A 17830-nucleotide genomic window follows, 5' to 3' on the forward strand; every position below is an offset into this window, starting at 1 on the left:
TCTACCAAGAAAAGTGGCTCTACTTCCTAAATGTCCTAGATTTTGCTTGTTTTGAGAAAAACATAGATCAGCACATTATGGGACAAAAATACCGTGATTAATTATACTGCCATAGTATCCAGCACACAACAGATACCATACAGATAGAGGGAGAACAGGCTCATTGTCCCAGAAAGTTTAAACTCAGGACAGCACTGCAATCAGAGAATGAATGCCTTAGTCCGCTGTTTCACAGGCAGCCAGAAAGGCAACAAATGGTTGTATCACATCCCCAAGCCTGTGCACTTGAAGTTCCCCCAAACAACCCCAAACTGAACATGAAATGCATTAGGCTTTGTTCTCCGGTACACTATCCGAGGGTATGATCAGCAAGTGGTGATTTCCTAAAGCAAGCAAAACAACCCTGTAATGGTAGCCTGAATAAACAACGTGCTGAGGTGAGAGATGCCATCCAGAGCATCCCGAGGACATACAACTGCTCAGAGCTGGACAGACTGTAGTTCTGCTACAACTAGAAGTCTACAGGTAGAAAAAGATAATGGGATTCAATACTATGAAACAACTATGAAATATGGGATTGTAGGGCAGCCATTTGTGGATGGATTCTAAATTCACAGCTCTCATGTAAAAGCAGCAAATGCTTCTCAGTTCTCTACCGTTACACTTCTGTGACAAACTTTTGTGAGGAACCGGACCAGGCTTTTCTAAACTCCTCTGCCACTGAGAGTAGCACAGACTTATCAGGGTTTCAAAAGGACATGGCCCCGGAACTCCTCTAGTTGCTCTCTCGCACATTAGGGACTACAGCCTCAAGGCACTATTCAAGTTCATCCTACACATGTATATGATAAAGATAGATGATTTTGAGATGACCAAACTGAGGCAGAAGAATTTATCTCCCAAGGCCATGTAAGAAGGCACAGGGTAAGAACAAACTGACATGTGTGATTCTCTGCTTTTACTGCCACAAACTCTCAGACTCGGTGCCTTTTCCACCCAGCCAGGCATTTAAGACTAGGATCTCGAGGCATATATTTTACTTTTCTTCCTGGCTGAAATGCCACCACCCCACAGACACTGGAGAGGAAACATCTACAGAACAACTAAGAGCCAAGAGGATGCATCCCAACAGCAGCCTCCCCCGAAGCATCAGACATTCGATATTAGCAGCCCACAAAGGATTCTGGTGCACAGCACCCATTACTGCCCAGTGTGAATTTAGTTAGGGACGGAAAGTGTTGACAATCCCTTACTCACCACCTTCTCAACACGGCTAGGTAGGACTACGCTGGCCAGAGGGATACTAACAGGGAGTTTATTGGGCTGCACTGTGCTGAGAGGAATACTGATAGGTAGGCTGGTGATAGTTTCTCCATTACTCACAGAAGTTCTCTCTCTCAAAACCTGTAAAGGCAAAAGAGAAAATAATGTTCCTAACTGCATGCTAGTACTGAAAAGACTTTTTAAACTAATAGTAGCCTGCTCATTTATATTTCGTGGTCACCATCACTCTCCCTCTTTTTTTTTTTTTTTAATTACACAATAAAGAGTGATGACTACATAACAAAGACAGGGCATGTATGGAGCAGCTTTGCTACCAACACCACTCTACTGGGAAACCATATCCAACAGCATAGAAATATGAAAATCAAAGGTACTGTGGCCCCAAGCGTAAGGAAAAGGATGCCTTAGACAAGCTCATTTCCTAGTGTCTTTGTTAGAGCCCTCTGAAAAGCACTCATCTGCCAGAATTCGTATCTTGAGGCCCTTTGCACACAGAAGATGTAGTAGCCAGAAGTATTTCCATGGTAACCTCCTATTGGAGGGCACCTGCTTGCTCTGAAATAAGCACCAGTATGATTCATGGCTGGGCCAGTTATATGGACAATTTTTTGTTATTTTTAGCTATGAGAGTCTACTTTTCAAGTTCAAGTAGACACGCACCAGACCAAAAAGAAGTCCTGCTGCCTTGCTGGTGCAGTTCATATACAAACCGTAAGAGGTAAGCATGTCTTTCACGAGCACAGTATTCTCTTCCCCTAGCCAGCTCTTTTTTATTGTATCACACCAGCTGTATTTCGTGTTGTTTTCCATGCCAAGCTGACCACAGAAAGGAGCATGCCTGCATTTCCTAGTTTGGCAAACTTTTTCTTTGTTCTACCAGCACGAGCAGATCTCTTACCTTCTCGCCTGCAATTGGTAAGGCCGCTGGGGAAGAGGGCCGAGTTTCCTGAGGACTCAGCTTTATGCCATTTGAAATACCGGGGCTTGGATATGTAAGGCCATTCTCTTTGACATGGTCAGCTCTGGAACATAGAGGTACAATCGTTAGAATACAAAAGCTAATGACTTTTCTTTAGCAAGGAATTCCTGTTCCAAACTCAAGGCACTGTACCAGCTTATTTACCCAATCAGCTGCCACTGCTGGTTTTCTTGAAACAAAACTTTTTAAAGTGTATAAAATTCCACTTTTAAAAATATTTTTCCACAATCCAAATAAACCACCGTTATTAAAACAAGCAATAGTATTACCCCTCCTTTCCCAGACTAGGAAATGATCACTCTCACCTCTGTATCTCATTAGTTGTTGCTTTTCCATTGACTGCATGGTCTTGATTCAAGTGTCTCCTTAGTGCTATTTTAGCTGGGGAAAACCTGGTATAATCAGGTAAGGACAAGCTTGTCGTCTTGTCTGCCTTCTGTCTGCTGCTGTGGTTTGGGGTACACGGAACTATTTCTTGGTCCAGGTGAGAGGTCGTGTACTGCGGGGTGTTCTGCTTGGAAGAGGGCCTGCTAAAGGCGTTATGGATTTCATAGGGAGTAGCATGGCCGTTCATGGACAGTTCAGGGCTCATGCCATTGATGTGGGGCATAGGAAACTTAGAGCATTCAAGCTCCAGTTGGAACCTGCCGTGATCAGCCTCAGGATCACGGCTCAAATGGTTTTTATTGCGTAGCTGTACTGACAGTGACTCATCAGACGGCGTGTACGATTTCAGCTGCATGAGCTCCTGCTGTCTTTGACTTTTCTCAAGTTCCACAATGCTGATCTTTAAATGGAAGAGGAGGACAATGATTAAAGACCACACTTAACAATTCTATCACATGATGGAGTTTTGCCTCGATAGGCTTCTCAGGAAAAGCGGCCCCATTTCTGGGAACAATGCAGAACAATTGACCCAAAATTTGAGAAACAAATTTCAACATGCTGCTCTGAGCTTGAGACCAAAAGGCACAGGTAAGGCGAATGGCTCAGACTCTTAGAAAGCACTTTTCAGATCTTAAAAGCAATAGTGTATCTCCAACTTATATAGAGTACGGAGTAACTCAATACTGCTAGTCATCGAAGGAAACAGTCACTGTGTGTCAAGGCATCCAGCAGAAGGCTGGATTAGCTTTAGAGCTGATCTCACAAGGAGAGCAAAGTTCTTCAGTCACAGGAGTTTAATTTCTTTTCACTATTGCAAGTGACATTCTGTGGGAACTGATTCCTGAATTGAGATGTCAGAGCACACATGCAAACAAGCAGGACCTTTCTTTTCATCAGATCATGCTTTCTAATTACATTTAATGGTAAACCATGATTCCTTTTTCCACAGCATTACCAAGGAAGTAGGTCATAGCATCTACTTCCTTTACGAGTTACCCACATCCTTATTCTTTAGGTTTATTAAAACCCTCTACGAGAAAGACTAATCTCTGGAGGGGGCGGAAAAAGTAAGGAAAAAAAAAGAAGAAAAAAGAAAAAGAAAGAAAAAGAAAAGCAGCCACCTAGCTTATCCTTTAACACCATATGTAGTCAAATACCCTTAGGCCAATTGCCCAAGAGGTACCCCAAGTTGGCAACTCCAGATTTGTTTCTTGCCCTCTACCTGCAATTCCAAACAGTGCTTTTGTTTCTCAGAAATCTGATTCTTCAACGCCTGCTTCTCTTTCAGCAAGTTCTCCAGTGACAGTGTTGACCAATCCAGCTTCAGTTCTTCACACCGTGCCTTAAGCTGCAAAGACATGGGATAAACAGATGAAAAGAGAACTTTCACCACTTCACCCGAGGTGCAAGCTGAAAGCCATGCACCTTCCAGCCAGATAGATGCAAGAAGCTTCTCAGCCCATTGAAAACTCCTCTCAGCTTAAGCCAAAATGGTCCTGTGGTCCCCACATAACGTGGCAGGTCCAGATTCAGTGACAAGTGCACGTATAGGTGCAAAGCTGTTTACAGGATGCAGCTGAGGCCAGACCCAACTGTTACCTCGGCATTTGGTTAGAGGTACATACAGGTCACCAAGAAAAGGATCACCTGCACCCTTTCCCCCATCATTCTTCTCTGTTACAGAGCAGCTATAGCAGCTCAATGATTTTTCATTTGTTAAGATGCCTTAAAGACAGGGGCAGCCCTCGGCTCATGACCTGTCCTCCTTACATAAATGGGAGCATCACCCCGCTACTGAGACACAAGCGTTGTACACACCAGCTGTAAGCTCTGGTTCCTGAGTTCACTGTTATCCTTCTCCAGCTGTTTCGTCTGTTCTTTCAGTTGCTGATTGTGAGCAGAGATTTCCTTCTGAGCCTGAATCAGGTCATTGTACGTTAGAGCTTTAACTCCCAACTACAAGATGAAGAGCAAGAACAAAAGAGATCACTCAATAAGGTCTTGACACCCCAATTGCAGACGACTGTCACGCTCAAAAGTGACACTGAGGAGATCCGCAGAACTTAGGCAGCTCACAGGAAGTCCCCCAGCATTCTCCAAGACGCTTTGTCATTGCTAGGGGATAGCGAGGAAGGTCAGAAATACCTCACGTGGAGCTGCTCTTCCAGCATTTCAACTTTAAAACTGGCATTTAATTTCTTGTCAGCCAGAAGAAAACTATTTTTGTAGAGAGCCGCCACATTTCCCTCTACACTTCTGAACTTGCATTGGCAACACAGAGTTTGTTCGACCAGCAGGGGATGTGCCCTTTACTAAAATACCAGTGTCCGTGGTCTGTCACCCCCTTCCCTTGGACACAGAGTGGCATGCAACAATCTCAACAAAGAAGATAAAACATAACCAAAGAGCAATACAGATTCCACATTATTTAGCATGATCTACTGCAAAACAGAGGCTGAAGACCTGAGACTACTCTGGTCTTGCTTATTTTTATCAAAAATGTTTGCATGCAGACAACTAACAAGCATCCGCTTCCACCAGATCAGGGCTACCTCATCAAGTTTCTGCTGAAAAAGCCGTTTGATTTCCTCTTTCTGTGCCTGGCAGTGGGTGAATAACTGCTGTGCTGTGCCCAGTAACTGAGCATTCTTTTCCTGGAAGAGGGAAGAGTGAGAAAACACACTTTTAGCACTAACTGCAGCACAGTCCATCTTAGCGAGATGTTTACAACTAGTTTGTATAGCAAGGTGGGAGGGAACGTGAGCTCGGAGGGGAGATGTATGAACTACTCCAGCTCTGTCTCAGACTTCTGGGAGTCTGTATTTGTTAGGGTTCAACACTTGACGAAGACAAGTAAGCTGAAAAGAGCTTTTAAGTAGGGATTTTTTCTGCTATATGCTAAAATATAACCAGGACAGTCTTAAAAATTAGGTTTTTTTTCCACTAGTGCATTGTAAAGAAGTAATAATAATCACATCCTACAGAGCAGAAATGGAACTGGAAAAGATTATCTGTATTAAATTTGTTACTAAACTGGGAGCAGAATCTAAATCTCCAGAGTCTCAATTCAGAGTTTTCCTACACAACACTTATGGAAGACACACAGTAAATGAAAATACACTGTGGGGGAGGTAGGAAGAAAGTCATAGATAAGCCAAACCACTTGTATTTCTATTGCCAAAATTACTTCGGTGGGCCACCCGACCCTTCCGCTCGCAGAACGTTTCCTGCCCATAACACTCCTTAACTAGATAGCGCTTACTCATTTTGTGGTCGTGCACTATGTGAGCAAAGGGCAAGGATAGGACTGGCCAAAGAATCCCATTTATTCAGTTCCCAACTGAAAGACGAGCACAGCAAGAAGAGTGCGCTCTGGAGATGATGCTTTTCTGCAACTTTTGCTGCTGAGGTCAAACAGGAATTGTGCAGAAACTGACCCACCACCCCAGAAAAAGTGGAGACAAGGGCGAAAAGCACCTTGATCTTCCAAGAAATCCATTTGTGAAGTGAAGCAGCAGCACTCACAAGTTCCTCGTGTGTGAGAAAACACAGGACCTGGCACACGGCTCTTGTGGGCTCTCACGCCAACAGCTTGAGAAAACAGTTGAGTCACTGCAATGCTAAAAGGACTGCCATAGGTGATGTTGAAAATATCATTTATGCTTTCAACATCAGTCATTTCATTCAGCCTTTACAAGCTGTGGAGGAGCTGACAGCTCCATCTAAGGGTAATCTGGTGAACTAGCAGCTCCCAGCATCTTGTTTATTTTAAAATCTTATTCCAGAAACATTTTTCTTGTACTTGAAAAACCTTCATGTAAAAAGGAGTTATTAAATAGACTATACAATAGCACCTCATCCAGCAAAGTTCTGCTGCTGCTTTTGTGTTACTGCTCTCAGCATAACACTTCATTAAAAAACTATTTTCATACCAAATTCCTCATTTTAATGTCTTAAAGTACGAAACAGCTGTCAGACAACAACACAAAGTGATTACTATTCCACACTCTCAATTTATACTTTCAGTGCACAGCATAATACTTGCACACTATCATTTTTCATGCTATTTTCTGTGCAAGGAGATACGGTAACTTTATGCTGACTTTCCTGACAAGTACAGAACAAGCAGAAAAATATGCTGCTTCAGGAAAAAGTTGAAAATTCAAAGTGCTGTTTGACTGTGAAAACAAATGGAAACAACCGTAGAAAAAAGGTTTGTGTGAACACCACATCAGCATCAACTGATTCTCAGTAACAAGCAGGGTGGCACAAGTTAGCCTCTCTCATCTGGAAAAAAGAGTTCCCATTATGGAAAACCCCATGAAACAATACTACGGCTTTATGCTGACACTAAGGCCACAGAGCAAAGGGAAAAAGCTTCCATGGGGGCTACCAAAAGCTGGAACTGGCCAGAAGTTAAAGATTATTGTTGAGTCCTATAGGAAAAGCTCCCTCCACAGAAGTAGCAAGCACAGTCTCTCTCATCAAGACTAACTTATAAAGCCATTAAATTATTCATAATTGAGGTAAAGCAATACAAAAAGAAAAGGTGTTTGGCCGGTAAATGTTCTCCCTCTGCTGGGGAGATGGGTCCATAGCAGAGAAAAATGCCACACCACAGCTGCAGGATCTTCTTCACCTTTCTATGTATTTCAACCCACGATTTGGTAAATTCACACTTTGCCCACCAGTGTAACCTTAACACATCAGATTATCAAGACTAAGGATGCTTCATTAGGTCTCTTAAGTCAGTGATGACAGTTAGGTTTTTTAATCCCGTACTTCAATTTGGTACAAGTTTAGTGAGCCATCCTGATGCTAGAGTACTCAATTTCTTTAGGCTTTCCTACAGTGGGAGGAAGTATAGAATATCAAAAACCAGAAAATTCAGCTCCACGGAATTAGCATCTGTGTGTTTTTCAAGAGTCCTCATTCAAAATTGCTACAATCTTTAGCTAGATTAAGCACAATTTAGTTATCTAAAAGCAGTTAGACTAGCAGCTCGCATCTGTGCGGGGAGCCCCCTCTAAGTGGAGGGCAGGAATGTTTTTGGGCAGTACCTACTGCTGGAGAGGCTGACCACCACCTCTTGCTCCTGTGACCCATGAGACATTTAGAGAAGAAAAGTAGCTGCCAATCCCAAATGGGAGAAAAGGACAGGCTTCAAGACATCAGCTTCCTGCCCTGGTACACACAGCTTCATGTCAATATAGAGGAAAAACCAGAAATACTGAGGTAAGGCTTACCAGGTGGAGGGGCACCAGAGGGAAGAGAGGAGGTGCATCTCTTCCAGTTTGTGGATGGGAAATTTAAGCACACAAAGACTGACCAAGTTAGCAATAAAATCCCCAGGTACAGTCATTCAGCCGAATTACTCTGATAGAGTCTTTATAATTCACCTGGTGCAGCACTGGTGGTAAGTGTACACAATTCTCATCGTCAGCATTTTTTCCCCTACATCTAAGGTGTCTGGTAGCCTGGCAATTGTGTTTAGAAATGTTAAAAACAAGACCTACCTTTTCCTGCTCCAGTAACTGTTGCAGACTTGCTTTATACTGTGGAGTTTTCATGTATGCCATGAACTGCATGTACTGGATCTTAAAAGAGTCTGCAAAATAAATAAGGAAATGATATATTGCAAGTGAGAGAAATTGCAAAGTGCAATGCTCCTGTTTACCCCTATTTGCTCCCCTGACACCTCTTCCCTCTTTGCTCTTCTCTTGCTTTGTATTTGGACTAAGTCAGACCAAACCATTAAAGATCAATTTAGAGCACGTTCAAAATGCATCTTCTGATGCAAGCTGAACTCTTGGATCCATCAGCTAGTTAAATTAGGTATCCCAATGGAAGTCATGACAACGCCTTCAAAAACACAGAGAAGAATGACGGGTGCTAATGGTGCATTTGCCTGATGAAAGAGGAGTTGAACAGCTTTTCATGCACTGTAAGTAGAAATAATAGAAGAGATTAGCTGTAACAGCCAAAGTCAGCCCTAAGCTCAGAGCACTCATTCTCCCAGCTCACAAGACATGGCTTGCTGTGCTCCTCCTACCTCCGTGCAGATGACAAGCTCTACACCCACATTTACTCTACCCTCCAAGGAGCACTTGCTTCTCATTGTCTTTCCATCTCCAGTCTCCCATTACGCAAGGAACCTTCCTCCTCCCCAGCCCTCACCGCTGGCTGGAGCCCTTTCCTCATAAAGCCAACCACATGATTAAGTCCAGTCTGCTGCAACCACAGGCAGCCAAAACACATAATAGAAGGTATACGGACTTTTGCAGCAAGGTTTACTCCAGACAAGTGTCATTCCACCCACCACACCTCCGACATGAAACATGCCTCTGACTCACTCTTTTTCTCTTTTTTTTCTCTACAGTAAGAAATCAGTCACAACTGTAAGACACCACAGCAAGAGAGCGGGAGATAAGGACATCACAGATGCCCTTGGTTCTACATAGACAGGAACGTTACATCAGATTCCCAGATGATCCTAAACTGGCTCATGCCCAATGCCAAAGGCCAGAAATAGGGATGGGGGAAGGAACCAGAAGACCCAAAAAAAACAACCTCCAAGTTTTTCCTTCATCACCTCTTGCACATGGAGCATATTCTCCAACCACACCACCTTTGCGGCCTCAAAAACTCAGGCAGCATCTCGTTTACTTTGCTCTAAGTTTTGAAGAGAAAATGGAGTGGTATTTCCCGAGACTCTATCATTTCAGAATAAGAGAATGGTTTCATTTAAAAAGTTATTTCTGACTAGCCATTTCTATTTAAAGTTCTTCTGGATTCCTGCTAAACCCAAGCTTATTTCCTTTTGTGCCAAACGAGAGCTGAAACAATGTCAAAAAACAAATGCAGACCAAGACGACAACTTCAGCAGCAAGAGAAGAGACCTCGTGGCGATGCCATAGAAGTGGGGCAGGCGGGGGAAGATGGCGAAAAAGCTATCCCCCTCTCCCGTTCAATATCCAGCTTTCCACAGCAGCTGTTTATTAGTAGCCCTTTGATTTACCATTTGTTCAGAAACCTCAAAGCAGAGGTTCCCAGGCCAAACCCAGAGACAACGTTACAGCCTTACCTAGCAGCTTCTGTAGTGCAGGTGGGGTAGGTGTCACCAGTAGCTGGTTAGATGAATGCCGTTGCACTTTAGGAGGTAGTTGGTAATATGGACTATGAGGTGACTTGTACGCATCTAAAGAGAGAAACAAAGATCACCTTTCAGATTATGAAAGTTAGTGATTCTGGAAAGTACAGTAGCTTTACCATTGGAAAGCACGTCATTTACAATGTGAGATCTAGTAATTTAGCTAGATCAACACACTGCAACACATCGTTTGGAAGGACATCTACAATTTATCCTTCAAACAGCAGCAACAAGCTATCAGCCACAGCTCGGCCCCAGCTTCTGGCCAAGCACCTACAGATTCAACCACCATCTCAAGGGGAGCTTTGCTTTGGCAGCAAGGGAGAAGTTATGACACAAAACTGAACTAAGCCTAGCAATAAAGGAAGAATGACCTCGAAGCGTGCATTCAGAGCCCCAGATACTTATCTAGGCTCATGTGGCAGGGGGAAGCTTCTTCCACTGCCAGCCTTGAACTCACCCTGAGGAGAGGATGAAGATGTCTGTGAAACAGTTTGAGCATGCAGAAGTTCTAGTGCAGTTTGGTTCTTCTTGGTCTTGCGCTCTGTATTTGCAGTGTTCATTTTCTTGGGGCGTCCTCGTTTCCTGCCTGCCATTTTCCTTCCTTTTTTACTTAGCTTCTTCTTCCGTGCTTTGGAGGGAGATGGCTTTTTAACAGAATTTGCCGCAGCCTTTTCTTCTTCAGCACCAGAATCCTAAGAGATTTTTAAAAGCCAAAAGCTCTTCAGTCATTTCTACCTACATATGCAGCATCCCTTTTAGCAGACATTAATAATTTTATGGAAGGAAACTGATGCATTGTAGTTAAATAACTTGCCAGTGAAGTAGACTTGGGATAAGAGCTGTCCCCAACACCTAAGGAGTTGTGCTTATTCTCTTCTGGACTTGCTCATTACAGAAAAGGAAATATGCGACTGCTGTCTAAGAAAAGCTGATTATTCACCCTGTATTGACTATATTCTTCAAATGAATTTCATTAAAAAGTCAAAGTACATTCAATACTGTATATTTTTGTGCACTGCACTTCTAGCAGTATTATGCAATGGAATGAGAAAGGAAATGAGTCTTCGCAAAAGAGACTCGGCACACTTTGAACTCCATTCAATGGATTATGAGTCAGGGAAAGCTCTGCAAGCTGGTGCTGAAGGTAAGCGAGGGTGGACAACCAACTATTCTATTCATCTCGCAGTATCTTTTTTTCCAGAATTAGCAATGCAATTCTCAAGTGCAGTTTTTAAGTCACTCCATCATATTTTTGCCCACAGTAACAGCTATACCAGTTTACGTTTTCAGAAACACACACAGTCACCCCTCCCACAGCATCAGGCTTTGCCTGACACAGAGTAGGAGTTTCTGCACAGCTGAAGAGAAAACACATTTACTCTACGAAAATGCAGGATGTTCACCTTGTTTTCTTGAACCTTCGTTGGAGTAGTTGTGTTGCTCTTATTTTCTCTTTGTTGACGACGTCTAGCTGCCTCTTGTTCCTCCTGGACAAATGTTTTAAAAGACTTAATTTACTCATATATTTATCATTTTTTAATACAGACCACTGTGTTTCCCAGCTTAGTCTTCCACAAGCACTAGGTGTAAGTGCTCTTATCATACAACGCCTAATTAAAAATAAAAAACCCCTTTTGTCAGCAGCTAGGGAAAAAACTTACCCTGCCTCAGGCAACACTCAGTGGGAAAAGGAAGATAAAGTACAAGCCACCCTTTTTTACTGCATTACCTACTATAATGGGTTTCAAACACGCAGCCACGGGGCAAAGGAGATTAAGTTTCAAGTTCTTCCCTTATTCTGCCCCTCCCAATCTCACCCCCTAGATCACACACTGGTGTTACAGGTTTGGGCTTTTTTTTTTTAAATAAAAAAATAATTATTAAATATTGCAATAGCTTTACCTATACCCTCAACATTTAATGTGTGCTACATCACTCAAAATCTTACATGACTTGAAATGGCAAAGCCATTAATCATCATCTAATTCAACTTTAGCCAAGTCTGTAGAGGAGACTAAAAAACAAAAAAGCAATTTTTAAGCTTGGTTTTCTACTAGGCAGGTAGGACAGGAAATTTCAAAGTCCTCACTCAAAGCCTTTCTTGTACCTGCCAGGTGAGGTTTAATTTGCACAAGAATTCTGGCAATTCCAACACCTCTTCAATTTAAGCAAGTTATCAACTAGATCCTATAAATGGCAGATTTAAATAGTCTTATCATTAAAAGCAGAGAAATACTTGGATACCACCCTGCTTTTTTTTCTTTTGACTCTGAGAAGTCTTTTTTCTCCCAAGCTTGAATTCAGCAGTCCGAAAGAACCCAACCTCAAAAGCTACCATTAGTCTGTTTTCAACACTTACTAAGCAAGTCACTCTGAAGACTAACATTCACCTCAAGTTTTAAATTAAGTAGCCTCACTTAATTCTCTTACTGGGAATACCAGTCCCATCAGTTGTTTCAGATTAATACAGCCCAGCACAGTCTCAGAAATCCTCTGGCATTTTAATTCCACATGTGATAGCACAGACTGCAGCAACTGACAACACATTTCATGTCTCAAATAGCATGTCCCAAAAGTAACATCTCAGAGCGCTCTTCAGCTTCATTTTCCTGCAGCTGAACACCGGGACAGATTCAAACTATCATCTCCTCCTTTAGCTGCAGTTCTTTACTGAACGAATAGCCCTTTACAGACATCCAATGAAAGGGAAAAACACCTTGTGGCTGCCCCATTAATTCTCTTATTACAAAGCTCTTGAACATGATTGTATTAGTGCTTGATGGCATATCATGCTTCACTTCAATTAGCTCCACACCCATGTGCCCTGCTTATTAAGAACATTTGATTTTCTATCAGTTTTGTACATCTTTAACAAGTGACTAAATTCCTTATAGTGGCTGCTCCATTATTTTGGATTTTCTACAGAAAATGACTGAAACTTACCCTGAGTTTTGGATTTTTGAGACTAGAAAAATAGTTTTCAAGCTGAAAATAGAAAGATAAGATAGTCATTTTCAAAGTCACAGTAGATGAATACATCAGAACAAAATACTAGCTTAAGACAAACGTGGAACTGCAGAAATTCTGACTGGTTTTCTTCTGATAAGCTACATCAAGAAGCCATTTACATTCATTCTTTTTAGCTACACAGACACGTTGTGTAGCAGGACCTAATCCAAGCCTCAACAAGGTTTTATCACCTTCACCACTGCCTATCCTTGTTTTAAAGCTTTGTGCCATATATCTCTACTCAGCAGAAGGTTATTTTCAATGAAGCTACTTCAGTCTTGTACTCCACTAAAATATTTATCTGCACTCTAGCATATTCTTTAACAAAAGCATTATTAGACTACAGCAGTCTTAGAAAAATAGTCTTACTATCATATTGCAAAAAACTCAGTGTGGGAATAAACTATTTCTCCACAAAAGTTTACATTTCTACAGGGTTGTTTCTGTTTTCTTTAGCTGGAAGAAAAAAAACCAACAGTGAATACATCAGCATTGTTATGGAGCTTTGGCTGGTTCTACAGCAACTGAAAGTTCAACTAAAATGGAGATTTACTGCTTGAATAGGATCGAATGAAATGGTGTGTACCCCACAAAGCAAACTGAAGAATTAAAGACCCACAGAGTCTTTAGTCAGTGTGGAAGCTATAGCACAAGACCATCATTCTGCACAGTTGCATATCCTGGAGTATGAGAAGGAATTATACTTGTAAATCTAGGCACCTTCAACGAATTAACAGACTGCCACAGTGCTGTCCATAATTACAGTTTGTGTGAGATGCTGCCCTGAAGCAGCCAGTGGCTAAGCCATGCAGTACGATCCGCACATTCAGCTAGACCCAGCAGGTAACGGGGGAAGCGCACCCATTCTGATTAGCTGTGCTACGGGTCTGTAACATGCAAACAAACAAGAAAACAATTCCCAAGACCAAGGAACTGAAGTTCCGAAGGTAAAGCGACCAGCGATTTACTGTATTTATACTCACTATGGTTCGGTCAATAGTATGCAGGTAGTAAGAAACTGGTTTCCCGGTCCATGACACAGACCCTTTCAGTGGTGATAGCTCCACAACTCTCATTATAGTGCCAATATCTAAAGGAAGAAAGTCAAGTTAGGGAACCAAAGCTCACTCAGCTTGCCACTCAGTTCTACCCGGCTGAAACTGGCCACGCAACAGTAAAGGCACATTCAAAACAAGATGATAAATTTTGTATTCCGATAGCAACATCCTAGAAGAAAGCACTGCAGTGAGGTTAAAAAGCAATTTCTTGTTCTCTTGCTACATGCACCCTACAGAAAACTTAAAAAATGTGAAAGATCTACCTTTCATTTCTTCAGAGATAGTCAGCCATTCTAAAGTAAAATAACATGCTAGTGCAAGTTTTTAACAAACGGGACTTTCCTGTGTCTCAGACAACTTTTATGAGGAACCCAGTGACAACACATCTGCAGTAACAGGCAGGATTTAATTAGACAGAACCAGTAACAGAACGTCATTAGATCCAACCCGGGTAAACTGTAACTGCACTATATCTGGACTGGGGACAAACATGTGTTGTATTTGCTTTCTTGCCTATATTTGTTTTGTTCCCTAGAATTAATAGGTATGGGATGTGTCTGAGCATTTCCATAACCACTGAACACTGAGTGGGATGACTGCAGATGAAATTATGGCACAGTTCTAATTAAATAAAAAATTACCCAGAAGAGTCAAAAAGCAAGGTTTAGGATTCAGCAACTTCAACCACCATTTTAACCACATTTTAATACTTGTCTTAATTTGTCTCAACTCTTTCCACATTTCCATTTCTTTTTTCAGACGGCACTACTAAGGACAAAAATGGTATTGAGAAAAAGTCACCTCCTTCTAAAAGCTTTATCTTTTCCACTCTATTTTTTTAAATTATTTAACTGTTCATACTTGAGATCAAAACATTAGATAGACAGGCATGCCACGTGACTCAAATCATACTCAGGCACCCCCCCAAAAAAAAATCAAAACCTGCAGAATAAAAGGATTATGAAAAACCTTGTAGGGCAGCAGCATAAAGGAGACTGGCCACATTTGATGCCATGAGCTCTAAGTGGATGACATTTCCCTGGAAGTGTTGCTTAGAATGGGCCATTAAGACCAGAACAAGCCCCAGGCCTAGCACGTCCCATGCATGATCATTTGATACTGGTATTTCCCAAATACAGTATGGTCATAGAATGGGACTTCCACAGTTTTCCCTCACTGTCTGTAGCGTACAAAGGTAATTTTCTTTCAGGACCTCTTATCTGAATCCCTGGAAGAGTTTCCTATTAGTGGAAGCTATTATCTATTCTTATGCTAAGCAATCTCATTCACCCAAATCTTAATTAGCTATCTCTATGTAACTTTAACATGAATATTTGCCTTAAGCATTAAATAACAGTTGATATAGAAAACTTCGGCATTGCAGAAAACTATTCCCACTGAATCCATGCTGGTGTGAAGGCTGAAACAGGATAAAGAACTGGCTCAACTGATAGTCAGAATCAGGGCTTTCATGAGGGGAAAAATGTAGGGGGGGCCCTTTGCCTCCCCATCACTTTTTCAATAACTGCAGTCTCCCAAACCTAGCAAACAGAGATAACGAAATGGTCAGAAGCCAGGAAAGAAAAGGCTTGAGAGGCCAAAAAAAAATTATTTACATAGGGAAGTCTCCTAATTGAAACCTCAGAAGCGCCTTCTTGTATTTCATCTAGTTCTAGCGTGCTGTAAGTAGGCTTTACTTAGGTGCTCTTTGTCTTATTAGCAAACTGACAGACTGATCTCAGCTGTCTGGAGGTTTGAGAATTTCCAGGAGTACCATTCTGCTTTTTTTTTTTCCCCTTTTATTTTCACGTACATGTCTAGAAAGGATTGGCGAACCAGGACCCAACGGTTAATAAGGTTCCAAATAATCAGAGGCCACAGAAAAGAATATCAAACAGGAAGGAAAACAGCACGTTTGGGTGTCCGATGCGCAGGACATTGACAACAATTCAAGCTTAGTAAAAATAACTTGCAATGGTACTATTTCAGTGAAATGCCTTAATGACAGTCTTCAAATTACTGTTCTTGAAAAGCAGTTTACCATGAGTATCAGGTCAAAAATAGAAAACACAGCTTGAGATTTGTAACTCAGTACGTTACTTGCCATGTTAGCATGAGGAGAGGGGAGTAAGGTGGTTTTTAAATTTAGGGAGTGTTTTGCACTGGACACCATAAATACATGTAAAACCCAGCTTGGATCATTCTTTTGCTTGAAAAAATTCAACAATTAGCAATCTCAAAACCTCATTAAACTGCAGTTCCCACACTTGCAAAGAACAACACTGGCAAATACAAGTCTATGATGTTCACAAGAGAAGAAAACCACAAAATTTTGTTGGCAAGAAAACAGACACAGCAACTGGACATTTATGGGATGGGTCTGTCTGATCAATTTACAGTCCAGAAGACTAGGCAAAGTTGAATATTTCAGCTTCTAAGCCTTACAAATCATGACTGGTAGGATTTACCTGTCCAAATTTAGACAGCTATGATATAAGGAACCTGCACACAAGTTAGTCACTGCAGCTCCTTGTAGTTGAAGAAATTAATCACGTCCTTGAAACACCTGACTTCTCTTCAACTCAAAGATGCCCAGTCAGGGAAACACTGACATTATAGACATCTAAACACAGCAGGATGAACCCCATGAAAAGAGTGTCTGCTTGTTCCAGTGCTGGGTGGAGTTTTTTGCTTTGTTTGATTTTAAATACATGTCAGTTTGGCATGTATGCTAGAATAATATAACAGCATTTTTCTAGTTATTTACACAACTCTTTGAAGAGCAACAAAACTCCACTACAGACTTGTTTAGATAATGCATACATCATAATTGTAATAAGCAATGAAAAGGGCAATCATACCACTCAAGTTTCGACTGTTAATTCTAAAATTTAGAGGTGCAAAAGGTTTTGAGGACACAATTCTCCCACCTGGAAAAAAGAAAGAAAAAAAAAAAAAGCAAAATCAGCTACCACTGTTTCTTCTAGAAATGACTACTTATTAAATATAACCCAGTACAGAACCCTAAAGAGCAGCCCTAACGAACACTATCACTTGTATATCATTACCAAAACAAAAAATTACTTTACAAAGTTTATTCTGACAGCATCCAAGAAAGCCAATATATTCATCCCACTAGCTATGAGGTGACACCTCAAGGATCACTTTAAAATGATAGATCTTAAAACACTTTAAAAAAGAGCACATTAATTTTCAGTGGCAATCTATAGAATTTTAAATTAGGAACACCACTATCTCATCATTCCTAGTTAGTATCTTTTATACACAAGCCCCCAAAACCCTTTTATTTACAAAGACACTAATCTCCACAGCTATTTGTGGTCATTTAGCCCCAGGCACAGAGCCTGAGCACCTTCTGGGAAAGGAACTCTGGTTTCTTCATTCCTACCTTGCCACTTCTCTCAAGCCACCACTAAACACAAGATTAAAAAAAAAAAAATCAACCACTAAAATTAAAGACGACAGTTTAAATTTGGCGGTTTTACGGTTTGCATCAGAGCCCAAAAGTCACATTATTCAGCACAAAGCTGTACAATGGGAAGCCACAGCTTCTTTGTTCATTCCACACATTTTTCTTTTCAGAAATACTTATTTTTGTAATTTCTACCATAACCAAATAAAATCGTCACTTATCCAAGTGGTTAAGAGGAAAGACAAAGACATCTCGGGCAATGCAAGGGCCACAGCGGGCACAGGACATCCCCAGTCACTAGCGTCTGCAATGCGACTTCTCAAGAAGCACACAAGATGTCCAGTGACAGCATCCCCATTTTAATACTTATTAGTCAATATCCAGTACTAAACGTTCCAACTTTACATAGGAGAATCCAGTAACTGAATTCAGCATGTGGTTACAGAAACTGGATATACAAAGCCATGCCTATGCAGCCAGGAAGCTTTCCAGTCTTGGCCGTTGCATGTTTTGTCAGCTCCCATACC

General features: G+C 41.4%; 1 protein-coding gene across 11 annotated transcripts in view; it reads right to left on the reverse strand.

Moving 5' to 3' along the window:
• Positions 1–17830, reverse strand: part of DOT1L (DOT1 like histone lysine methyltransferase) — a 68150-nt gene that overhangs the window by 9706 nt on the left and 40614 nt on the right. For all 11 annotated transcript variants that reach the window (XM_075776562.1, XM_075776559.1, XM_075776552.1 and 8 more), the window contains exons 10-22: positions 16732–16800; positions 13796–13902; positions 12747–12788; positions 11207–11290; positions 10261–10495; positions 9735–9848; positions 8167–8258; positions 5203–5304; positions 4469–4606; positions 3873–3998; positions 2569–3050; positions 2183–2306; positions 1258–1404 (exon numbers count right to left, since the gene is read on the reverse strand). In XM_075776562.1, coding sequence (XP_075632677.1) covers positions 1258–1404; positions 2183–2306; positions 2569–3050; positions 3873–3998; positions 4469–4606; positions 5203–5304; positions 8167–8258; positions 9735–9848; positions 10261–10495; positions 11207–11290; positions 12747–12788; positions 13796–13902; positions 16732–16800 — 1862 coding nt within the window. The remainder of the gene's footprint in view (positions 1–1257; positions 1405–2182; positions 2307–2568; positions 3051–3872; positions 3999–4468; positions 4607–5202; positions 5305–8166; positions 8259–9734; positions 9849–10260; positions 10496–11206; positions 11291–12746; positions 12789–13795; positions 13903–16731; positions 16801–17830) is intronic.

This window comes from Balearica regulorum, chromosome 26 (genome assembly GCF_011004875.1).
Source record: "Balearica regulorum gibbericeps isolate bBalReg1 chromosome 26, bBalReg1.pri, whole genome shotgun sequence".
NCBI classification, from domain to species: Eukaryota; Metazoa; Chordata; class Aves; order Gruiformes; family Gruidae; genus Balearica; species Balearica regulorum.